Below are 25,446 nucleotides of genomic sequence, written 5' to 3'. Positions count from 1 at the left end.
GAGGAAAGTAATAGAATGTATTTGTGTATCACCAGAATCTTAAATGCCTTCCGCTCTTACCTATGATTGGCAGCATAGCCAGGCAGGGACAAAGTAGCTCCGAGAAGTGATGCAGCAGTACAAGACGCGCATGTAATGCCTCCGGCGGCATTTCGCGTACTAAATCATACTCTAGCGGCGGATTGGGTGGTGGGCGCATGCGATCTGTAAGTTGCGATGTAGACATGGCAATAGTGTGCGCCGAGCCGCAAGTCACTTTAACGATGTGTTTGTTCTGCAGTGCAGCCACCAGACGTGGACGTTGTATTGCGCTCACAGTACCATCGCCCAACTGACCTTCGTCGTTATCTCCCCACGTGTACACTTCGCCTGCATCGGTACAGGCTACACAATGAAGTGAGCCAGTGGCAATTGAAACGATCTTTTTGCCTTGCAATGCCGCCACCTTCTTTGGCCGACGCACATGATCCACGGTGCCGTGTCCGAGACGATGAAAATCTCCCTTGCCCCAGGTGTAGACTGCGCCGGATTTGGTGAGTGCTACAGAAAACTGTGAGCCGCATTCCACTTTTACTACTCCTAGGCCAGCGAGACTTTCGATTTTGTAGGGTAGTTTACAACCATCTGAGCCGCCGCGACCCAATTTGCCATAATCACCGTCACCCCAGCTCCAAACGTTGTCGTCGTCGGTGATACAAAGTGTTTGCGCGTCACCTGAGCCGCAAGCAACATCAATGGCCCGATAGCCTAGCAGCGCCTCCACCAGTTTAGGACGCAATTGATCCTCAGAGTCCCCATGACCAAGTCGGCCGTAACGCCCTTTACCCCAGGTGAGCACATGGCCCGACGAAGTAATGGCCGCTGAATGCGCGCTACCGCAAGCTATGTCTACTATGCCGATGCCTGTGAGATCTTCGATCAACTTCGGGCGATCGTAGCTCATCCGATTGCCATGGCCTAGTTTGCCATCCTCGCCCTCGCCCCATGAATACACCTCACCTTCAGTCGTTAACGCCAGACAGTGTTTGCCGCCTGAGTTCACAGCTACTTTCTTGACAAATACATGTTGCAGTGAACCAATCAATGTTGGTATAGCCCAGGAGTCTGTGCCGCCCACGCCAAGTCGACCACCCGAGCCGTAACCAGTAGCGAAGCACTTGCCATCGGGAGTGACTGCAAAAAGCGTTTGCTCGCCGCCCGCTAGTTGCACAGGACGCAGTAAACTAAGCGCCTCACACGGGGTTGGGGTCTTGATGCGGCTGCCCTCGAGTCCACCCAGCTGGCCGCGATGATTGTGTCCCCAGCCGTATATTGTACTTGCACCGCCCCAAGATAAAGCCCAGTCGTCTGGTCGTCGATTGAGCCATTGTAGCAGTTGGCTGTCGTGCGCTCCTTTGAAAACGGTGTGGTCCTCGTGTAGAAACTGCAACATATCGTTGCCTGTAGAAGATGCCAATGGTGGCAGGCTGGAACAGCCGCCGGTGCCAACGTTGCTTGGCTCGTGTAATGAGAGAGACATCATCGAGTCAATGTATTGTATAAGGTTGCTAGTGCTGGGCGTCAATGTGTTTACGATCGTAGAGCTAGATGGTGGTGGAGGGGGTGTTGGATTGCTGTTCGTGCTGCCGGCAGATGAAAGCGATGTGGTTGAGTTCATCATCGAACCGCCACTGCCGCCGACGGGAGAGTGACTTTGTTGTGGCGCTGGCATCATTTCGGCGAACTTCTTTCGTACCTCCATACAGAAGGGACGTGGCAATTCAGTTCGCTTTATTAGGGACTGTGCGACGCGCACCGCAATGCAGTATCGTTTGAACCATGACCATTTGTGCACGTCAGCCGGCGGTAGTACAGCATCCAACTGCATGTCGCAAGCGAGAGCTGCCAAAGTTTTGAAGTAATCGGAATGCATGAGGTGAATACCTCCACGTACCTGTGGCTCCTCGTACTCATACTGTCGCAAGAGTTCCGGTATTAGTGGCATCAAAATACTGTTCAACGCTGGATCCATTGGCTGCGGAGTATGCTTTGAAAGCAGCACGGTATGTAGCTGTTTTAATGACCAAATCCGCTGTGTCGTTGTGAGCGAATTAAGTTGCGCGCAGGCAGCCAGTGCGGCTGCCAAACGTAACAGCACGCTCGTGTTGTGCGGCCCAAGACGCTCATTCAACAGCGCCATCACCAGTGGCATTGATGGCTGCGAGAGCACCGCGCGATCCGAGCCGCGTTCATGCAATGCGGTCGCTGGCATTATGCCGTGCACCCAAAAGCGCCAGCCCCAGCCATTTACCGAACTGTCCGATGTGAATTTCCAACGCATTTCATCACCGAGTATACGAACTTCTGGAGCCCACTGTGCATATTCGCGTCCGGAGCGAACGGCAACCACGCGACCCGAAGTATCCATGATGACCAGTGGATCGTTGCGTTTTTCTGTGGAGCATTGGCTATCGAATTCTATGCGCAGCGACTCGGCTCCGGGAATTTTCACTTGACCGACTATTGTGATGTTGTCTACATATGGATGGCTGCTCTCCCGCATAACTGGTTTAGGCACTTTGCCCAAGCTATAACGTGATGTGCATAAGTCCTCAAGCTCTGTGATGCAAGTCTCAAGTAACATCACGCCGATTGTAGGCGAATTCGAGCCGAGTGCGATGAGTGTGTCGGAAATGGTCTGCGAAGTACTGAGTGGGCCGGTGCGGCCAGCTACACTTAATTTTAGTAATTCCACTAAGCTCTTGGCCTCTGATTCACCCAACAATGAGGTAAAATCATCCAAGCCGGTAAGACTAGTCTCCTCAATGATTTCTTCTTGGTTGGTCATTGTTGCCGCTAGTGCTGACATGGCACTGGCTGACATTTTTGAATGTTTGTGTGGTGCGTTGCTGGAAATAGATGCTGAGAGTGAGAGTGAGCCGGTTAAGCTTTGGAACGCGCTTAATGGGCCGGCTGGTGCGGGCACAATTTCCGCCTCTGGCGAGGGTTCGTGTACGGCCGGATCGGTGGCATCGGCTGGCGCCTCCCCACCACCCTGAGCAATCACTTCGTTATTGCCGTTGTTGTTGTGGCTATTATGCCCACCTAGAGTGCTATGTGGTGTGCTACGCGAAGCACCAGTTGTCGTATCTTTGCCCAAAGTAGCATTGCCTTCTTGTACGTCGAACTCGCTCGTTGTCTTTTCATGCAGATTCACTTTGCTATGACTAGTGAGTGCGGCGACAATCAGCTGGCGAGCCTGCAATATGCTCATGGCGTTCAACACGTAATTAAGCGCAGTTTGGCGTGCGCCATCCGTCTCTAGCGAGAGCAACGTCTCGCTGAGGCTCACTTTCGACGTTGGTTTCGATGTATTTGGTGTTGTTGTAGGTGTACTCAACTGGGATTCAGTGTCATAAATGCCAAGGCTACTGCCACCAAGCGGATCCTTTGACGTCGCAAATGGCACAGGGCCCTTCTTCTCGTCTTCCGATGGCGATTGCGGCAAGCCCCAAGCGACAGCGTGCGAGCTGCCACAAGCGACGCGATTGACAAACACCGAATCCAAACCAATGACCAGCGCCGGTTTCTTATTTACAACGGTATTGCCAGAGCCTTGCTGGCCGTGGTCGTTGTCGCCCCACGCATACACTTGCCCGGTATCGGTTACGGCCAGGCAATGCAAGGCGCCTACCGCAAGGTGTATAACCTTTCGGCCGCGCAGTGCCTGTATCGGTTGCGGTTTGCGCACATGTTGATCGCTGCCGTGACCCAAACGGTAGTAGTCACCCTTGCCCCAGGTCCATACTTCGCCGGTGCGTGTAAGCGCGAGACTGAATTGTGCGCCACATTCAATTTGAATGACACCGATGCCGGTCAGACGCTCGATTTCGTGTGGTATTGAAGAACCTTCCGAGCCGCCGCGGCCCAACTTGCCAAAATCGCCATCGCCCCATGAGTACACCACACCTTCTTCCGTTAGCGCCAGTGTTTGCGCATCGCGGCTACCGCAAGCCACCTGTATAACACGTTTGCCGCTCAATGCCGCGACTAATTTCGGCTTCAGTTGCGTCGCATTGTCACCATGACCAAGGCGTCCATATTCGCCCAAACCCCAAGTATACAGCTCGCCAGCAGAGGTGATGGCCGCACTGTGCGATGAACCGCAGGCAATATCACGTATCTTTTTTGCACGCAGTGCTTCAATAAGCTTCGGCTTTTCCATGGTGAGGCGGTTGCCATGTCCCAGTTTGCCGTCCTCGCCCTCGCCCCAAGAGAAAACTTTACCGTCTAGCGTTAATGCCATTGCATGTTTGCCGCCTGAATGCACTGCCACCTTCTTTACTACGTATTGATGTAGTACTGGAACCTGGCGCGGCACTGACACATTTACGCTGATGCCCAACCCGAGCCGACCGTTCGTGCCCTCGCCACACGCGTATACTTTGCCATCCTGCGAAACAATGAACAGAGACTTAGAGCCACCTGCAATATGGATAGGACGCAATCGACTGATTGTTTGAGAGAAGGTTGGCACTTTCACTTTGGAACCTTTGAGACCGCCTAACTGCTCCTTGTCATTAAGACCCCAAACCATAACGGTACAGGGCGACTCACAAATCAATGATGATTTGGGATCAGCGTTGCTGTAAGCGCTGGATAAACATGGATTGGAGTCGCTCATTTGCTCATATTCACATGCCAAGAATGAGGCATTCATCAGCAGCAGATCGAGGTCAGTTTGCTTGCGGCGTCCAACGATGTTCAAGCCATGCACCTTGCACTGAATACCGTTGTTGCGGCACTGTTTTATGACTATTTCCACCCAGGGGTAATATTGGCGCACGTCACTCATTAGTGTTGCTGTAGTGTCGGTGTTTTTGATGGAGATCCACGAATAGTCTTTCAGGTTGCCAATGCTATCGCCCACGCGTACTACCACTAAAGAAGGCTGGTGCGAGTGATCGCCCGGGCTGACCACTATCGAGAGACTATGTACCAGCACATGTTCATGCATCTCCAAACGAATCCAGTGTTTGGTTTGACTGCTCGATGAGCTTTGCCAGCAATACGGACTACGATCTAGGAGATGTTTGGCAGTTGATTCATTAGAGGACACCGTGAGTGAACGTATACAACGCGACCAATCTTCAATGAGGTCGCTAGGTGTGGGCACTGCGCCGCTGATGAGCCCTAATAGGCCACCACTAGGTCCTCCTACTTGGCCGCCCACTACTTCAATGTCATTTAGTGTTCCTTTCCAACCGGCATGCTGTGGGAAATCGACCGTTACATCCTTACCGCGCACCGCTGTCACAGTGCCTACGCTTCCGCGCAACACATAACCCCACTTATAGCGTGAGATAGCGCGTAACCGCACCTGCGTGCCAACAACCACCTGCGCTGAGCGCTCACATGTCGTCTTCTCTCGTGGCATTTCCAACAGCTCAATGTGCACGAAGCATACCCAGTACGTGTTACCATGTAGTTGCCAGTCTACCTGGACGTTAAGATCATGCAAACCCTCCGTGTCCACTTTAAGCACTGTGCCAATATCACCTTTCTTGATCTCCTCAAAGTCACGGCAGCAACGCACTAACATGCCGGGACAGACGAGCCCGCGTACGTACTGTGCATACTGATCCGCAGAAGGAAAGTCTTTACGCGTCTCGAACTTGACCAGTTGTTCATGTATAGAGGAGCCCTCTACGGTGTCTGAACTGCTATCTAAACTCTCATTGTCCGAGTCAGCTTCGGGGTCATGCAGGGTTTGCAGCTTCGATTGCAGTGAAGTGTCGCTCGACGAGCCGCCGACAGCGCCACCTCCACCAACTAACGGCGGTTCCAGATAATCTGTGGCATCGATGGTGTTTGCGCAAACGTCTGGATGTTCGAGTATCCATTGAACGATTTGCTCTGGTGTTGGTATTACCTCCGGGTGAATGGTCAATTGCTTCACAGCTAACTCCACCGACTTCTTAGAGAAACCCATTTCCATGATCTGTGCAATGAGTGGCGTAGCCTCCGTGTTGTTCTTCAGCACTTGTGGCTGACTGCTACCCGACGCTTCGTCCAAAAGTCCAACATTGTAAACGGGCACGCCGTGTATCATCGTCGGCTGCATTGGTGGCGTTGGTGCAACAAAGCGTGCAGCGCTTGTCGAAGCAGCTTCATTCAATTCATTGTGCACTTTAGCGGCAAGCACTTGCGCACAATTAAGAGCGGCAGTTGACAAATCTGCGTAGTTGTAGATGGCTTTAATTGGCGATGGCTGCGTCGCGCGTATTAAAATACTTTGTATGAGCAACTCGGCGTCACTGATTGTTGGCTGAGCGCTCAATTCGTCACTATTAGCAGCAACATTTATTGCATCTGTCTCGCCGCAAGCGTCGCCTTCGGCATTCGATTTACCATCACTGCTGGCGTTAGCTGGTGCGGCTTCCTCAGATAGACTCTCATCGGAAGAGTAAGCACACAAACCGGGCGAACGTTGCTTGAGTATTTTCCTTAGAGCGGCTTGATGTCGATACAATACACAATTCGCATTCAGCACAGAGAGTTGTATTTGCTGCCCGCGTAACAAACTGATGTCCACGCCATTTGGCACACATTCCTTGCGCTCGCCAGGACCAAAGAGCAGCACGGCCCACGAATTCAACAGCATTTCGTTTAGAGGCAAACGCGAGAGACTAAAAACTGAGTAGTCAGCGCACTCAAATGCTGTGCTCAGCGAAATCTTACGAAACTCGCCACTCAAGGCTTGGCTATCGGTGCTAAGTAAACACTTGCCTTTATTGGTGAAGCCACAAATGGTGGCGGTGTTGCCCTCATAGCAGACCTGTAGACCCACACGTACACGTATGTCACAGCCACCTATTGTACAGAGCACGCCCATCACATAGATATACTCATTTTCCAGGTGCTGCAAGTCCAAGCCATCTTCGCCGAACAACTCTGCCGCGACGCATAGTTTCTGGGCGAGGAACGAGTTAATCGCCGCATTCCAGTAGGGTAGTGTGTGCAAGCGGCGCAGCAACGTTATGATTTCTTCAGCTATAGTACCCGAGTGCGAGGCTGTTAAGAGCACGCGCGTTTTGCAATCGCCGACGTTTTGTTGCAGCGAGATGTCATGTGGACAGTAAAGCGTTATCTTGCCCAGCGTTGAGAAAAATTGACGCACCAGCATAGCCATGCGTTGCATGTGTGCTTCATCGGTCCAATGGATAAGTATGCTCTGCAACAAACGGAGGCAGTGAATGTTGCGAAAAAGGTCCTGCTCGCGTGTTATTGGCTGTTCGAGTAAGTTGATGTAGAATTCAATCCAGGTGGTTGAAGACAAATATTTGGCAAGGGACTTAGATTCGCCTAAAAGCCCGAAAAGAGGTGATTAGAAAAATAATACAAAAATTACATTCTTCCATTAAGTTCACCTGCAATAGCTTTCAAGAAACCCAAAGTCGTCCAATTGTCCAAGCCATAAATGTTGCCCAGTGTCGATTTGGGATCGAGTATTGAACGAAACATGCTGGATATACAACGCACAGCATTTTTGTCCATCTGTGCGCTGTGCAATCCTATGCCCACTGAGATGATTTGCAGCGTTTTAGTGCAGGCATAGCGCAAAAGTTTAGTTGGGTGGGATTCTCCATTCAGTTGAGTGTCACAGCAGAGTTCATCCTTCTCAGTTTCCGTGTCCGGTGAGATAATATTTAAAGCACTTTCCGCTAAACGTAAATCGTACTGACCCTCTTTGCCCATGCGGTAGGAGTTTGTAGCCCCAGTGTACCATTCGACGCGGACCCAACTGGAAGAGGGGTGAAGAAGAACAGTGAGATTTTCTTTTAGATTTCGCATTTTTTAATGTTTTTACGAACTATAAAGATAGTTCTTAGTTCTTCATTATATCGCTCATTTGCTGCAACGTCGTCATAACTCAAAAATTGTGATTTTACAGGAGACGCATTTTCAGTTTTTAAATTGTTTTATATATATTAAAATTGTATATGAAAAGAAGATTATGCCCAAATTTGCTGAAATAGCATCTGGTTAAGACGTATATGTAAATTAAAGGTTGAAATGTATAATGGACTTTTTTCTGTAGTTTCAAAAGTACTCCGAGTTTTTCTTATGACGTTGTTGCTGCAAAAATAGGTTTTATGGTCTGACATAATTAAAATTGTGACGTTACTGCAAATAACAAAAAGTTTTATAGTTGAAAACCTATTGCAAATTCTGACTTGTGACTGTATTATATTTGCACCTTACTAAACATTATAAGAGAAAAAAAATATGGATATTAAATAAAATTTATTGCATTCATTGCATATTTTATTGTAACATAAAAATTAACATATTACTTCAGGTACAAAAATAAAGAATCATTCACGTAAAAAATAATATTCATTTTAAATTAAAAAATAAATTGAATAAGGATTACAATTGCTCGTAAAAAGATCTATAATACTTAGGAATGTGATTTTTCTGTATCAATTCTAGCAGATCTTTTTTTTTGCGGTCCGCTATCTGAGGTTTTGTATAAAATGCTCTTGTCATTGTAATATCCTTCATGTTTTTCTTTTTAATGATATTATTTGCCACCTTAAATTCGTTTTCGTGGACTCGTTAAAATCATCGGAGCTTCGACACCGGTTGTGTTAGCCTCAGAACTGTCTGATGTTGAATTTGGTTCGCAGTGACTGTTACTCTTACTGACAATATCGGGTGGAATTTATGTGGTATCACATACGGAATCGTCATCATCCTCAGAAAATGAGCTCGAGCTTAATGAATCTGATTTCATTTCAACATAATTCACTGTTGATGTACTTTTTATCTGGCATTCTTTACCCTTTCCATCTTGTTTTTTTAAAGCCACTCCCACCATTTTGGCGGATCAAGAAATAGTTTCCATTATTTTTTGACTGAAAATGACAACAATACTGACATAAATTGAAATGATTCACAGCAAATAATTTATACTTAAAAAATATTTAGTGCAAGAATGTCATAACAGTGAATAGTTCTTTAATACACTATTGCTTCACTAATACATCTTATTTGTAATAGTGTTTCAAGACAAAATAGTACTGAAATAAAAATTATTATTTTCTGCAAAAACGTCATAACACTCAAAAACACTACAGGAATTCACTCAAATTTTCACATGCACAACGTCATATCTTAAAATAATGCAATATACACGATAGGGAAAGAGATATAAAAGTGAACTTACCTTTTATTTATATTGTCACAAAACGAAATATGACACTTTTCTAGAGAACTTCACGATGTTAACCACATAAAAGCCGACGCACAACTGAGATAATACGTTGTTTCAAATACGACGCAATAGGATATGTAATTAGAGCGAAAGGCATCTATCGCGATGCTGCGTGAAATGTTAAAACTTCGGATATAATACTTTGTCAGTTGATCAAACATATTATTTCCGATATATTAGTGATGTTAACTAAAATTTTGCGATTTTTGAGTTATGACGACGTTGCAGCAAATGAGCGATATATATATAACGGGTTATTTTTTAGCTATTATCTTTTTAAACAGTTGGTTTAAACAGCTGACGCACTTTTCATGTTTTGTTTCACTGTCAAACATCTTCAGTTTGGTCAACAACGTGGATAATTTTGCGAAAGGATTTAGGTGTGAAGCCTTTCAAAATACAGCTGGTGCAAGAACTGAAGCCGAACGACCTACCGCAACGCAGAATTTTTGGTGAATGGGCGCTTGGAAAGTTGCCCGAAGATCCACTTTTTGATCGAAAAATTGTGTTCAGCGACGAAGCTCATTTTTGGATCAATGGGTACGTAAATAAGCAGAATTAGCGATTTTGGAGTGAAGATCAGCCAGAAGAATTGCAAGAGCTACCAATGTATCCAGAAAAGGTCACAGTTTGGTGCGGTTTATGGGCTGGAGGTATCATTGGACCGTACTTTTTCAAAGATGCTGCGAATCGTAACGTAACTGTGAATGGTGAGCGCTACCGTGAAATGATATCCAACTTTTTTTTGCTCAAAATGCAAGAGCTTGTCTTGCATGACATGTGGTTTCAGCAAGACGGTGCCACATGCCCCACAGCACGCGTAACAATGGACTTGTTGAGAGGCGAGTTCGGTGAACATTTTATTTCAAGTTCGGGACCTGTCAATTGGTTACCCTGATCGTGCGATATAACGCCTTTAGATTTTTTTTGTGGGGCTATGTTAAAACTCATGTCTATTCAGACAAGCCTGCTTCAATTAACGCATTGGAAGACAACATTAAAACATTTATATGTGAGATACCGGCCGAAACATTGAAAAGAGTATGCCAAAATTGGACTAAGCGGATGGACCATTTGAAGCGCAGTCGCGGTCAACATTTGCATGAAGTAATCTTCAAACATTCAATTATATGGACTGTACTATCGATTTAAATAAAAATTTCATGCGTTTTTCTGAAGTTTACGTATGTTTTTTTGAAAAACTTTCCTATAGCTCTTAAAAAATTACCCTTTATATATAATTTGCGTATACACCCTTTTTGGGTGTTTGGCCGAGCTCCTCCTCCTATTTGTGGTGTGCGTCTTGATGTTGTTCCACAAATGGAGAGACCTACAGTTTCAAGCCGACTCCGAACGGCAGATATTTTTTTATGAGGAGCTTTTTCATGGCAGAAATAAGCTCGGAGGTTTGCCATTGCCTGCCGAGGGGCGACCGCTATTAGAAAAAACTTTTTCTTTATTTTAGCCTTTCACCGAGATTCGAACCTGCGTTCTCTCTGAATTCGCGCACCAACCCATTCGGCTACGGCGGCCGCCATTACACCTTATATTATTACACCATAAGCTAGGGTCGATAAACCACTTTATAGATCCCACTGCTAAGCATTACGAATACACGACCAAGTTTTTCAAACATGGTACATATTAAAAGTAATTAAATTTACATAAAGCTCAACTACTCACCCATCCTCGCCCACTTCGCTAATGATGCGTCCCTCACCCGGCGGATTGCCGTCTTGATCACCCCATTTCCAGTCTGCGCCGCGTACAATGCGCGTTCCAATCTTCATCAATTTAGCCAGCTCTGGCCCAGTCAAGTTGGCCTTATTTGACTTCTGTTTTAAGATCGTGTCTTCATACACCACCGACAGATCGTATGTGTTCTTCACCGCCGGCATTTCACCACCGGTCTGACTAAGTAATCCAAGTACTGTGCCCAGTGTGCCTGAATTCACAATCAAACTCAATTCGTTGGCGCTCATGTCCTTGGCCAGAATCCCAAATATGCTGAGTAGAAAACGTGCGCGCGGTAGCTTTTTCAAAAATACATAAGTACCCAGATTAGAGGTATCCTTGCCACTACCAGCATTGTATTTGCCCTTTAGCTGTATCAGCTCTTGATTCACCAGCCGTTGCAGTTCGAGCACAGCCCACTCGAGCACGCGTGATTGCGCAAGCAGCAGATCGGCCTTTTGGAAAGCCGTTATCATGTTAAGGTCATACAGTACGTTCAGTGTTGCTTGTTTGCTGTTGTTGCTCTTCAAATGCAGACCCAAATAACCGTTCAGCATATTGTATTGTACGGCATCGAACAGACCATGTACTTGCAGCATGGCATGCAACATTTCCAGTCCTTGACGTCGTATTTGATAACGTTGTACCTGGCAGTACATGGCCCGGCGCACAGTTTCTACGTCGCACACCTCTTGCATCACAAATTCGACGATCTCGTGCATGATGGGCATATTTAACTCGCCGGAAAAGTACCACTTCTCGCGCAACTTACGTAAGAGATCGTTATTGACACGCGGTTCATCATCCGCGGGTTTTTTGTCTTCGTCAAAGTCGAGTTCATTGGCCTGTAATTTAATTTCTTCGTTGGACGCCTTGCGATCGCTGAGTATGGCGTTGTTGTCACCAGCGTCAAGTAGATTTTCGTTGGACGCATTGCCTCGTAATGGTGGGATGAGCACAGTAGCGCTGGCCAAGGAACTGCTATCATTATCGTTGGTGCCAATCGCCGAGTCTTTGTCAGTGCTTTCGGAGCCAGCACAGTCGCCTTGCAGCAATGATTCCTGTTAGAAAATAAGTAGATCGCATCACATATTAAAATAAATTCAATTGCATTAGTAATTAGTTGCATCTGCATCGCTTTCGAAATTCAACTCACGTGCGACTGATGCAGCTTCTGCGCCACATTCTGACTTTGTATGGTCACGTTGAGTATGTCTTCTGGTTTACCACAGGCCAGTTGTTTCTTGGCCATACGCATTTCTGCTATAATACGTCGTACGACGTGCTTGAACCGTGGCAGCCGATGTAAAATGGGCAATTTTCGGAGAGCCTCCTGCTCCAAACTCACCGCTGGACGCACTTCGTAGAGCAAAAAACGCAAACGCTCCAGCATGGGGGCGCACACCTCCTTATAGCTGCGATTCAACTGCTGTCGTATACGCACCACTGACCACTTGGTTTGATAAATGAGGCGTATCATATCGGCAATTTGCCGGGGTGTCTTAGCTGCTGCCACGCCGCTCAATTCCCGCTCCAGCACATTCAACACCAGGCCTCCGAGGCTCTGATGGCGTATAAGCACTGCGGTTAGCAAACGTTCTAGCTCCTGCACCGGATGCTCAGGTGGGAACTCTTGATGCCAAATTAAATTATTGTCTTTGCAGTACTTTTCCGAAAGCGTCATCCAAGTAACGACAAGTGGGTCTGTCAAACGTGCCTCACTCAAACCAGCAATGAAGATTTCAATGCGCTGCTGCACGCTGTTGATCACCGGATGTGCGACTGCTACGCCACTACCGCCGCCAGCCGTGCCGACGCCAACGCCACCACAAACGGCTAGACTGTGTATGGGCGGCTCGGTAGGTGTGCTGCCCGCAGTACTTGCGCTGCTACGCGCCTCACCCTTTTCTTCGTCAAATGGGTTGCTCGGTTGCAGTAGCTGTAAGCCGCCGCGGAGTATGCTGGAGCGAACAATGGTCTTACACTGCAGCTCGGCTGGCTGTTGAACAGGACCAGTTTGAAGGAGATTCACAACGAGACCGAGTAGGTAAGCGAGCGCACGCTCCGAATTGAAATGGGTGAGTACTTTGCTCTGTTGCACGTAGGGCTGAAAAGAAGAGCAAGCAGGTGAGTGAAGTAAAGTGGATATGCGTTGAAGCGCATACTTTCTCCTCAGTTAGATTGACGGCATACCGTCCGACTTTGTAGTTGCTCAAAATATGCTCCAAGCAGTTGCGATAGATTGGCGTACTCATTTCGACGGTGAGGTCTTTGCCAATACCAGACGAGAGCAGCTCATTGATAGCTGCATTGTCATTTCTGCAAGGAGTGATCAATGTTTAATATTAATAAATTTAATATTAGTTGTATGCCCCTATCATATCCCGCCCACTTACTGGTAATCACTGACATCGCAGACGTAGCCGTTCAATATGATCCATTTGCCGCCATCGAGTATATGATTTTCAAAATCGTTTTTGCGTATTAAATTTACATCGTCCATCGGCTGCATATTGGCGCCTTTCTGATTGCCTCGACAAATAATTCCCGGCCAGCCCATGTCGTCCGAGTCCTGTACTTCACTGTCGCATATGATGCGATTCAAGTTGTCCAAAGCATGCAGCAGTGGCAGGAACACCTTTGTCCACTCGAAAGCCGGCAAAATACTTGCTCGATCGCGTTTCAATATAATCAGGCCGATTAGTAGTTCGAACAGCAGCGTGTCTGATATATCCGTTTTTATAATATCCGCAACAGTCTCCTTACCTTGTAGCGCGATTTCGTGAGCTTTCTGCAACGAGAGTATGCACAACGAGACTGCGCTCTGAACATATTTGCTGAGCAGCGCCTCGGCGCCGTTTATGTCCTCATTTTTCGATTGGTGTATGTGTGAGAAGAGCAAACGCTGAAAGCGGTGCAATAGATCTAGACTAGGACTAGTGTGTTCGGCCATAGTGGACTGCGTAGCGGAAAGTGAAGAGAACGAGTCTTCCTCGGGCTTCGATATGCCAGCATTCAGCAATAGTTGAGTTAAACGCGCTTGGGTTAAGGCTGAGTTGTTGCGTAGCAACTGTCTGATTAGATGTAGTAAAGGCAAATTGTGGCCGTTGTCGGCGCAGTCGTTGGCTTCGAGGCGAATAGCCTGTTTCAATGCAGTCTCAAGGCCACCCTCGGCCATCAGAGAACCGACTAACAAATCCGTCATGAAACGATGTCCCGAAGAGGAAATACCAGACTCGGAGGGCAGTAATGAAGTTAGAGTTTGTGCGCGCTCCGAAGCGGTGGGCAACAACACGCTCCAGCCGACCTGCAAATACACAATTTTCATTTAATCGGTATAAAAAATATTTCACTTATAATTCCGCCGCACCTGTAGTGTCCACTGCGCAGCTTCCTGCATGGTTTTCAGCACATTTGAGCCGCCCGCCAACCCGAATATCCGCGTTTTCAAGCTAACGAGCAAGCGCGATCCTTCCGACAAGCCAACCGACTTAGGCGAAACAGCATTCACTATTAGCGCATGTAACTGTAAACGTAGCAGATTCAAACAAGCCACGGCAATGCATTCCGATTCTTGATTGGGGGTTTGGCGGTAGTTGCTATCTTGTCCGCACACTATGCCGAGCAATTGATCGAGTAGTCGAAAAGTGTGTTCGCTGAGATCAATGACGAACGGTAACTTCATTGGCACACTTTGCACCGAAGACTGACTCCATATTATGCTTTGTGCGGCGCCACAGGCTATGCCAAACGCCTGCACCGAGGGATGGGTGGCAAGTATTGGGTCGCGCAGTATTGGCTCCTTTGAGATGGAGGCAGGGCAGACTTGTTGGAAATCGTTTCGGCCCCAACCAAAAACTTCACCTTTGTTACTCATTGCCAGACAATGCCAAACGCCTACTGATACGTCCACAATGACTTTTGACTGTGGCGAAATAAAAAGTTAGTAAAAAAATCGTAATTATCAATAAAAATTGAAGCTTCAACGCACCTGCAAAGCGCTTATCTGCTTCGGCGTATTAAGACATTGAATATTTTTGTCGAGCAGTCCATGTCCAAGCCGACCATCGTAAGCTTTGCCCCACGAGTATAGCTTACCATCGCAGCTGAGCGCCATAGAGAATTGCGAACCGGCATACACTCGCTTAATTAGTGGCAAGGTTTCGATTAGCAACGGTACTTGGGAACCATTGCATGAACCGTTTCCTAGCTTGCCATAATCGCCATCGCCCCACGCAAAAACCAAACCTTCTACGGTTAAACAAAGTGTGTGAGAATCACCGCTACCCAGCGCCACATCGATGATGCTATATTCCCGTAAAGCGTGCACATGTGTTGGTAAAAGTTTGTCATCAGAGTTGCCATGGCCCAGGCGACCATATGTGCCACGCCCCCAGGTATAAAGGTTGCCATCCATGGTGATGGCGGCGCTGTAGGTGCAACCACAGTAAACCGATTTCACGCCAGGCTCTAGGGATTGGATTTTAGTTGGATGTTCGCGCAGTAGTGAGTCACCATGGCCGAGACGACCACCCTCGCCGCAGCCCCATGAGTAAGCATTGTCTGTTGGAAAAAATTACCATAACCCCAATAGAGCACTTTTATGGTTATTTTGACTTACCCATACTGTCCACAGCCATGAAGTGACGCCCTTCACAATGCGCCGCCACAGCTGTCACCTGCACATCAGTCATTTCCTCGATAAGCATAGGCTCTGTCTCTGGTTTGGCGGTGCGCCAGGTGTACATTTTGCCTTCGTGAGTGAGGAAGAGCACATATTCCTCCGAGAACGCGACTTGCTTTACTTGGAAATAGAAATTCAGCACAGGCGCCGGATAGTGTGCGCCAGAGAAGGAGCTTCCCGCCATTGATAGACCCACGGCTGGTTCTGCAGTGAAACCATATTGATCGTGGCATAACGACAGCCAACCAAGTGCATATATGCGCTGTTCATGTAGTTGCGGTGTTGTGGCAGCCGAAATACTTTCCTGTGAAGCTTGTGCATGTAGTGGAGGTTTCGTTGACTGCATTGTCCGAGAAGGCAAAGTTGCGGTTGTCGTGCTAGTTGGCAAGTGTGGTTTGGCCAGACGATCGAGATGCGAAATAATGACTACTGCGGCCTGCTTCAAGTCTACATTTGTGGTGTCTTCATCGGGTAGTGTGAGAAAGCGTAGGAACGACTCTGTGGCGCTCGCAAGTGATGCTTCTGAGGTGTTATTGATACCGTAGTTTCCAATGTATTCATAGCGCCGTAAAATGGGTACCAGAGGGGCACCAGTATTCTGTGGCGCATCGCGGTTGTCATCTGTCTCTTTCTCTTTTTCCCAAAGCGTTAGTAGCAGCACAATGGCTTCTAGTGTGGCTGCGAGTGTGCCTTTTTGTGCACCCAGCTCTAGTAATAAGCACAAAGCGGTGTGACGGTCTTCGCGCGGTGCTGTACAACGGCCGCCCAGAGGATCACCAAGTGCCACTTGTCGCAGAAATTTGATAGAGCGCTCCAGCACTTCAATCCACAAGGTTGACACCTAAAAATAATTTACATTTTAGATTTTCCTTCTAAATAAAATAAACAAAATTGCCCTCACCTGTGTAGCATCGAACAGCGAAGCTTCCGGCAGATCTTGCAGCGATTCTAATGCTTCACTAAGCAGCTCACTGCACATTTCAGTGTCCTCTCCAGATCGCCAGGCACGCCGCAAGAATGCAAACGAAAAATTTAGAGCTGCGCGTGTGCCTACACGCGCTAAGCCCAATGTGGCTCGTTCATTTTCTTTTATAGGCGATGGCACGTCCACCGTTGAAAAATGTCGCAATTTACTCGTTGCAAGGTAGTTCATTTCTCGACCTCGCATAGGACACATACCGCTATTAACGCCACTTCGTTGATCCTCATTGAATTTACACTTTTCCGCAGCCGTTGAAGCAATACTGCTCGGCATTCCGTTGTTGGGACACTGCAGCTCTTGTTTTTGCTTCCAGCGTGATAGCGCAACAAAATAGCGTTCGTAGATTAATAGCTGTTGGCGCAAATGTATTGAAGAGAGGCAGTTGCCTGCCGCCTGCAACGAGATGTCGTGCAGCTCAGCCAACAGCGTGTTCTGGCAATTGAGTTTGACAGCTGTGTTGGGACACTGGCCCCATAACCACGACTCGAAAATAACTTCTGATGAGATGCGGTTAGCGGCAGCATTCTGCACAGCTGTGGTCATTTTCTTGATAGCAGAGTCCGAATCGAGAGTACGACATGCGGGGCAGTTACACGCAGATAGTGGTCCGCAATAGTCCAGCGGGCAGCAAGAGCATTGCAGCTTTTGCACGCCACAGTAATGTTTCCCATCGTCGCCCAGATAAGATAGGTGGCCTGCAGCGTTCAAAACATGAGCTGCCGGTGATGAGACCAATTCGCAATCCTGTATAAGATTATTCCAAAGCACAGCGGCATCTTCGACGTTGCGCAGGCTGGCGATAAGATCGGCGCGTAACCATTTAGCATCAAGAAAAGGCAGCGGACGTAAGTAAAGGTCTGCAGTTGAATTACACGAGGACATAACTGATGTCACTGCCTCACTGGTGCTGCAGTGATTGTATTATGCTATTTTTATAGTTGCAGACTTTTTAGATTGTTTAGAAATGGCTTGAAGCTGTTTATTTAACAGCGTTGGATTTTGATATCAAATCAAGTCCGCTGCTGATTGTTATATTTTGTAACTTCTAACGAGTGGAATCGACTCGTATATTTTTATTGTAACGTTTGTTTACATTTTCATACTGATTTTTTTTTTTTTGCTGGGTATATAATTTCAGTTATACCAACTCGTTATGCACGTAAGTTTAATTACACGCAAATTTTATGTATTTGTTAAAATGTAATCGGTGTGCTTAGTATTTGAGCTTCGCGTTAACCTTAAGCCACCGCTCGTGCCGCGACTTCCCTTGTCTTACAATCAGTAGTGAGGCGTAACGGCTGTTGGTTTTCTCACAGTGTACAGTAGAAACAGAGCAAATGATTGTGCCAACTTCCACACTACTGCAATAGCACCGCCGCCCACTACGTTTTTATTGTCGAAAAATTCACCTTCCGTTCAGTGTCGTTACTGCCCCTCCTTGTGATGTTGTTATGTTTGTCGTGACGCTCGCTTTGATGTCGTCACTTTCGCTTTTGTCGATTTGTTTTGACCATGTAACAATTCGTGTTGATACTTTTGCTATTCGTTGTTGTTCTCCCCCGTTTGCTTTTGTTTTTGTAGGTGTTTGGGAAAATTCAATTTTGCGTTAACTGCAGGCCCCACGACGCCGCCAATAATAGGTCACAGAGGAGAAACACTCGGTACGCGTCGTTCATTCACACTCTGTCGAACACTGCCCCCACCTTAAAATAGTAGTTCTTTTATTTCTATAATATGCTCCGATGGTACAATTCTGAGAATCTGCACCCTTTGCTCGGTAGGAATTTCACTTACTACCCTTCCGCACTATCTGGACTTAACTATAGTACACACAGAAACACACCCCACTATAAGCACACCACACACAAAATTTTCACAGCTCAAGATTTTCCTTTGAATTTTTTCAAATCCAATTGTTTCGCTTTAAATTCGAAATTTATGTCGCAATTTATATACCAATCTATCGTGCCGCCTTTCCACTACAACTATTTAGTATTTTAAATATCGAATTTTAACTTTTTCTTTGTATAATTCCCATTCAAAAGAACGCTGCAGTTTTTTCCATAGGCTCAGTAAAGAATCTCGAGAAAATTGTTCGACTGACTGCCATGCTACCAGGCGTTTTGTCGGTTATTGCGGGATTTCAGCAAAAATTACCCAAAAATTACCCAAGTGAATAGAAAAAGTTTGTCACATTTGACAATTGAGGTGTTATTAGTAAATCGAAAACATATTGCTTCTACAGAAACGACAGGGGGAAATTAATTTCTTGTGTTACTATTGTTCAGCATTTCTTTGATCTCGCTATAAAATTTCGTAGATGCGGAAATATACGAACAAATTTAAAGAAGAAGAGCTCGTTGTTTGCAAGATGTTTTGAGCTAGAACTTCAGTTTACATTTGAATTGTGGAATAATATTCTAAAAGACGCTACATATTGTTATTTTGAGATACTCAATCGTTTGGTAAACTTGCCCGATATCGCTTGAGCGGATATCGCGCCAGTCAAGAAGACCTCCTCTGCGTTGGACGGATCAGGTGGAGAAGGGTTTGGCTTCACTTGGTGTTTTCAACTGGCGCCGGTTAGCACAAGAAAGAAACAACTGGCGCGCTTTGTTAAAATCGCTTAAGCGGTTATCGCGCCAATCAAAAAAAGAAGAAAGAAGAGTACATTGCGACCTATAACGATGCGGTGCGGCAGTGAGTATTTTTTGTGAGATATGACACAAGTAATTTCATTCACTTATTTTCGAAATTTCAGGAAGCACTTCGCAGCAGTTCCAATATGCTGCTGTTTTCAAATTCTCGGTGCTTTCTGGCAGCACTTTCGTCTCTTTTGGCAATCCACCAAAAACTCTATTACTACTGGTATATGCCAATCTTTTACCTTCAGTCAACAGCTGTTTTTTGTTTATAAACAAATGCGAAACACCGATCGTAAAAAAACGCCCTATTATCTAAAATTTATTAACGGAATTTTATTGAAATCATCAAATTGAACCATAATAATTATTTGTAATGCAGAAACTCTTCAAAAATTTTGCTGGATCAAGCCGTTTACTGAAAAACAACTTGTTGTTATTGTTCTTGTTGTTTTGGTAACATAAATGTCAACAAACATATGACCAGCGACACCTACTGGAAGTCAGTACAAACTACATTATAAAAAAAGAACAAATATTGAACCATGGGCCCAGGGAGTATTTTGTGAAAAACTGAATTTATCGTTTCAACAATTTTAAACTACAATTCATCACACACTTTGCCGCCATGCATGATGACGATCTGGTGGATAATGCGGATAGTGTTAATTGTCTCATTACACAGCTATGTAGGAATCTTGCTAGCCAGCAAGGGCTGGAGGAGCCCGAACTCAGCACAGCTGTGCGCAAATTGAAGTCGGACTCTTTTGAAATCCTGCTGAAGAAATCAATGAGACCGCATACATATCCACAAACGGATGAAAAAACGGAATTCGATCCACAACGTGCGGTTGATATGCATATATTCGCCGCCAAGTTACATTCGCGCGCGGATCCTCAGGTATGTGCACGTTATGCGGCGCTCGAACAGCAGATGAAATCCATCAGTGAAGAGTCATACTTCAGTGAGGGCCCCGGTCGTGGTGTACTACATTTGCTGTTGTTGCTGCAGGGTAATTTGCATGAAGAGGAGCAAGTGGTAGGTAAATGAGGTAGCCATTTGTATTGCTTTAATGTAACGAAACTTTAATTCAAAGCCTGTGCCAAGCCCACCCGCGCTGCTGATACCCGGCCCATTTACGCTCTTTGCTAGCTATGAGAATAATCGTTATTATCCGAAACCACAAACGTGCGACTGGTTAAATCCACAACCCCGTTTTTTCAAAGGCGTGCAGGATATTAAGGCGTCCGATAATCCATACATGCCCAAATATCTACTGGGAGGAGAATGCAACTTACTGGCGAAAATAGAGCAGAAATATGGTGCTAAGCCAACGCGCCCACCAGCCACAGCCCAAGATTGCACCTTTACTGCCATGACGCGCCGTGTTCTAGGCTCCTCGATGCGCGTTAATATGAATAGTTTTCGCTTGTTGAGCGATAGTGAACAACAGCCGTTACCGGCTAAAGAATTGCTAACAAAACTGAAGGTTGGTGAGATCAACACTGCTTTTTCATTATTATATTATTTAATTTTTTTAATTCCATTGCAGCTTAAGTGTGGTTTAAATTCGGTACCGGTGGTGGAAAAAGAGATCGCTTTCAAGGAAGAACCACGCATTTTATCCTGGAATTGGCAAAGTTTGGGCTGTCGTGGCGTACTCCGCCAGCGCCCGTTCGCCAGTGAAGCCGAGGTGGTGATTGATCTCAAGTGTCATTTGTTCAAAATGCTTGGAGCCAAGTTCGAAACAAATATTATGACTCGCGCTGACTTTTTACACGATTTGAAGGCGCTAACTGCCGGCATACAGTCGGAGACATTTCAACATGACGATCGTATGGTGTTCAGTATGCTGCCGAAAATCACAGTGGAAGGCTTGCTGCCGGATACGGTCAGCAGCTATGCAGCGAGTTTCCTGGAGTGTGGCACCTGTTACAAAAGGCTGCACATAATGATACAGAAAAGGGACTACAAACTGATGTTTGAAGGATTCATATTTCGGGTGAGTGGGGGTGGTGGCGTAAAGTACGAAAAAGTTATAAAATTTGTTATGTTTGCAGGCGCTATGCAGCGCAATAGCCGAGTACTTGCTCACGTTTCGTCAATATGTGTTTGCGCAGCAAGATGACACACTAATTGGCTTCTATGCGCGCATGCGCAAAATGATGCGGCAAATAAGCAACTTGTCGTTTACGTTGGCCATACATACGGATGGTAATCTTACTGATTTATTGGTAGAAATAGCATTTACTCTAATATTTAATCTTCTCTAGTGGAAGCACACGTATCGCTGCCCATGGGCTCACAGTTTCTTGGCTACTTGTATCGTGAAATTGTGCACACCACTGAGAAGGACTATATAATGCTATTGGTTTATATTCTAAAGTCCTGCTGTCACGTTTACTTCAAGTAAGTAGTCAATAGGAGTCTTAGTTGAGACCTTTACTCACTTTTGCTACGCCAGACACCTGCAGAAATGGATCTACTATGGGCTGTTGGACGATCCCTCCAATGAGTTGTTCATATGCTTTGTCGATCACTATCGCTCCAATACGAAGTACTTTTATGATAAAGCCCATTTCGTGCGCAAGGAATCTGTGCCTGGCTTCTTTCAAGGCTATGAGGATGACATCTTACAGTGTGGCAAGTACACGATGTTGTTGAAGGCCTACAAACCGAGTGTATGTGAAAATAACTAATTTGTCTAATTCTATTTAAATCAGTTGCTTGCCTCTATTTACAGCATCCACTTTTCCGCTTGGACTATCCACTTATTTCCGTGTGCCTCACTTATGAGGAGATTCAAAGCCTGAAGAAGAAGTGTATCAAGTACAGAGAACGTGCACATGCAGCCTGTGGCACCGCTGAGGTCAGCATACGTCGAATATTCGAAGCGCGTGCCGCGAAGAAGCGGCAATTTTATCAACGCGCATGCCAACGCACTCGTGAGAATCTCGAGAAGTGGTCACTAGAGCAGCACGAACTCGCATTGCTTGCTGCTGAGCGCAAAAAGCGACGGCTCTATGAATTGACGACACAATTGCAGAATGCTCAACAGCGCAAAATTGATGAGCGTCGTGCGAATGTTGAGCTGGAGTTGCGTTTACTGCGAGAAACCGAGAAACTGGAGGAGCAGCGTATGCTGCGCGAAAATATCAATCTTCGCAAGCGTATCGAATATTACCAAGAGCTCAGTGATATGATGCGCACCGATACAGTGGGAAAAGTGGGCTCAAATAAACAGCCGGAGCCACAAGCCAAACAAGAGCAGCCGTCGAAGTTAAGCCCGCAGAGTGATGGCAGCGTTGAGAGTGCGCAAGCGCTCCAAACACCGGGCAGCGGCGGAACCGATACTGACTTTGAGTCGTGTTGTGGGGAGGAGGCCAAAGACGGTGATGCTGACGCGGACGCGGACTCAGTTTCGCTGTATGCTGAATGCTTATCCGAGGAGTTCGTGCAAAAATTCGAGGAGAATGAAAACGAGCTACGCATTATTTGTGCGGAGACGACAGCGACGGGAGTAATAAGTCGTGAGGCACAAGAGCATGACAAGACACTGATTATGCTATCAGAACCTGGCGATGGCACACCACAGGAGGTCAGCTCAGATACTAATCTCCATACCGAATCGGGCTTTGCAACATCCGACACGGCAGCACTGTCGGTTCAAGCTTCTAAAACAACATTCCTGAAGCGCAGCGTTTCAGACGTGATAAATTCGAACGAGCCGCCAACAGGCAGTGTGCAACACAATATTAGCAGCACCACGGTGACCATTTCACCAGCCACGCACATTGAAACACTGACACCGAGTATTACGGTACGCTCTGCAACATCAGCGTTAGCCCCCAACGCAATCGCTGAGCGATGTAAGTTATACAGTTTTTTAACTAAAATGTTTATAATCTAATCTGTATCCACTCTCATAACAGCGCTTACCGAGGCACAACGCAACAAGTTACGTGTGCTCGCGCACGAGTTTGGCACCTATAGCTCAACCGCCGATCAACCAGTACAACCTGACATTAATCTAAATACTCTGCCGGATAGCGAGTTAACGGAATTGCAGCGCAATCGTAGGCGTATGATGCAGAACGATCCTTTCGTTGAGTACAACAAAAGTCCGCTGGCCGATCGCGCGCATCTCAACCTGAATTTGGACACGGAACGTGCACGCAACCGACGTCGTGTTCTAGAGAGTGAATTCGATATACTCACTGGAAAAACGCCATCGAGTACTACATTCACAGTAGAGCAGGTTGCAACACCGATGTCCACCACCTCTGACACGCCGCTCATCGAGAGTGGTGCTTCAGAGTTGACTGCTGCAGTGGTGAAACAAAGTGATCTTGCCAATGGTAATTTGCCGACGAAAACAGCTCTGAAAATTAATGTGGAGCTGGCAAATGAGCCACAAGAGTCAGTGGAAATAGAGAAACCGGCGGGTCGGCTGCCTGGTTGCCATACTGCAGACACGCAGGAGGCGTCGGTTACGCCCGACTGCGCGTTAAACAGCGCAGGCTTGCAAGCCAAGCAAGGCTTTGATTTTGTCGATGCCGAGCGAGTGAAGAAGCAACAACAGGCAGCCGCTGTGGAGGCGCCTTTACAGCCGGATACAATGTCACTCACCTCCAGCGCTGAAGAGGAGGAAATCGCCATTCCAGTGCAGAACTACAATGACCCTTACAAACGCAGCCGAGAGTTGCTCAATAGCAATTTTACCTGCGCCACACGCAGTCCGTTTATACGCTTAAACATGACAACTACTCCAATGGTAGTGGCGACAAGGAAGTCACGCGAGTCGCTGGAACAGTTAAAAGTTAACAGCATGAGTGTCATCACGCTCACAGAATTTCTTCAAAAATCCGTAGTACTGCCTATGACCACACATCTCGATTTGGTCAACAACGAGATGATGCGTCTGTTTCTCGATGAGCTCCAGATCTTAGATCATCTGCGTAGCTTGCGGCATTACTTCTTTTTGATGGACGGCGAATTCGGTTCAATCATCTGTGATGGCATTATTGGCAAACTGGAGACCGGTGCAATGCCCGCGAAACTGCTTAACTATCAGATGCTGCACTCAATACTCGACACCGCGCTTAGTTCAAGCATAACAGGTAAGTTTGCATTTGCATTTGTATTCGCTTGTAGCCAAATACAAAGAGCGTCCATTACAGGCAATGACAAAAACGCCGAAAATCTGTCCTTCACCATTAGCGATATGCCACAAAAATTCGATCTCACTAATCCGGGCGTGTTGAACGTGCTCAGCCTGAGCTATCGCATTGAATGGCCGCTGAATCTCATACTTAATCCCGAAACACTCGAGCAATATGGTAACATTTTCAAATATCTCATCAAAGTCCGTCGCATCAGTTGGGTATTGGAGCGCGCCTTTCAGATACTCAAGGAGGCCGTGAAGAAGCACGGCAAAGGAATACTCAAATCGCCGCAATATCGTCATGTGCAGTTTATGCGCCACAAATTCTATCATTTCGTGCATGCGCTGCAGAATCACATCACCGCCAATGCGCTGCAATCATCTTGGAAGACGTTTAAGGATGATCTGTTGCAGGCAAAGTCGATTGAGGATATCTATCGGAAGCACACAACCTATGTGAAACGCATTCTCTTCCTCTGCATGTTGAATCGACACAGTGTAGAGTTTTATAACACAATCGAAAATATATTCAAAATATCGTTGCGATTCTACAAGTGAGTGGGTCTCAAAGCGTCGGTATTTGTGCATTGACAATTTCATATCTTTACTTTTCACAGCAATCTGAAGTCGCGCGAATTCAAGCAACGCAGCGGCGACGAGTATTTCACCCATTCACGCTATGAGAAATTATCCAATGACGAACAGGAGTTTGATAAGTTCATTAAGTTCACGATATATCTGGGTAATAAGATTGTGCGTCATGGCTACCAGGAGGAGATTGGCCAATTAATTGCTTTGATTAATTTCAATCAGTACTACACTGCAAGTACTATTCCATAGTAGTTTATGAAACGCTTTGTTTGAATGAATTTTTGAATTCAAATATGAAACTCATAAAAACTCATTATAAAACTTGAATTTAAATGTTACTATGTATTGATGCCTGTCATTATGTATATGTAATTTTATTATTAGTTAAT

The 25,446-nt window shown here is 46.3% G+C and overlaps 2 protein-coding genes across 4 annotated transcripts in view; one reads left to right on the top strand and one right to left on the bottom strand.

The window, feature by feature from the left end:
* LOC129237453 (probable E3 ubiquitin-protein ligase HERC2) overlaps positions 1 to 21,805 on the bottom strand; it is a 26,419-nt gene extending 4,614 nt beyond the window's left edge. Inside the window, exons 1-11 of one of the 2 annotated variants that reach the window (XM_054872221.1) lie at positions 21,753 to 21,805; positions 16,579 to 18,362; positions 15,615 to 16,518; positions 14,985 to 15,556; positions 14,364 to 14,918; positions 13,390 to 14,300; positions 13,159 to 13,312; positions 12,150 to 13,100; positions 10,943 to 12,054; positions 7,410 to 7,783; positions 61 to 7,344 (exon numbers count right to left, since the gene is read on the bottom strand). In XM_054872221.1, coding sequence (XP_054728196.1) covers positions 61 to 7,344; positions 7,410 to 7,783; positions 10,943 to 12,054; positions 12,150 to 13,100; positions 13,159 to 13,312; positions 13,390 to 14,300; positions 14,364 to 14,918; positions 14,985 to 15,556; positions 15,615 to 16,518; positions 16,579 to 17,541 — 13,780 coding nt within the window. In that variant the 5' untranslated portion in view covers positions 17,542 to 18,362; positions 21,753 to 21,805. Of the gene's footprint in view, positions 1 to 60; positions 7,345 to 7,409; positions 7,784 to 10,942; positions 12,055 to 12,149; positions 13,101 to 13,158; positions 13,313 to 13,389; positions 14,301 to 14,363; positions 14,919 to 14,984; positions 15,557 to 15,614; positions 16,519 to 16,578; positions 18,728 to 21,752 lie in introns of those variants that run through there. The other variant, XM_054872219.1, reaches the window with a different exon arrangement.
* Positions 19,721 to 25,446, top strand: LOC129237454 (gamma-tubulin complex component 6). 2 transcript variants are annotated; one of them, XM_054872223.1, is made up of 10 exons: positions 19,721 to 20,340; positions 20,399 to 20,791; positions 20,861 to 21,304; positions 21,363 to 21,516; positions 21,576 to 21,711; positions 21,767 to 21,983; positions 22,046 to 23,171; positions 23,235 to 24,422; positions 24,483 to 25,020; positions 25,084 to 25,446. In XM_054872223.1, the coding sequence occupies exons 1-10, from the start codon at positions 19,930 to 19,932 to the stop codon at positions 25,304 to 25,306; spliced, it is 4,830 nt and encodes a 1,609-aa protein (XP_054728198.1). In that variant the 5' UTR covers positions 19,721 to 19,929; the 3' UTR covers positions 25,307 to 25,446. The 2 variants fall into 2 exon arrangements, with proteins under 2 accessions (XP_054728198.1, XP_054728197.1); XM_054872222.1 differs by having other exon boundaries at positions 19,722 to 20,340; positions 20,855 to 21,304.

Source organism: Anastrepha obliqua, chromosome 2 (assembly GCF_027943255.1).
Source record: "Anastrepha obliqua isolate idAnaObli1 chromosome 2, idAnaObli1_1.0, whole genome shotgun sequence".
Taxonomy (NCBI): domain Eukaryota; kingdom Metazoa; phylum Arthropoda; class Insecta; order Diptera; family Tephritidae; genus Anastrepha; species Anastrepha obliqua.
The sequence above is the reverse complement of the archived record's forward strand: the minus strand, read 5'-3'. Positions and strand labels throughout refer to the sequence as shown.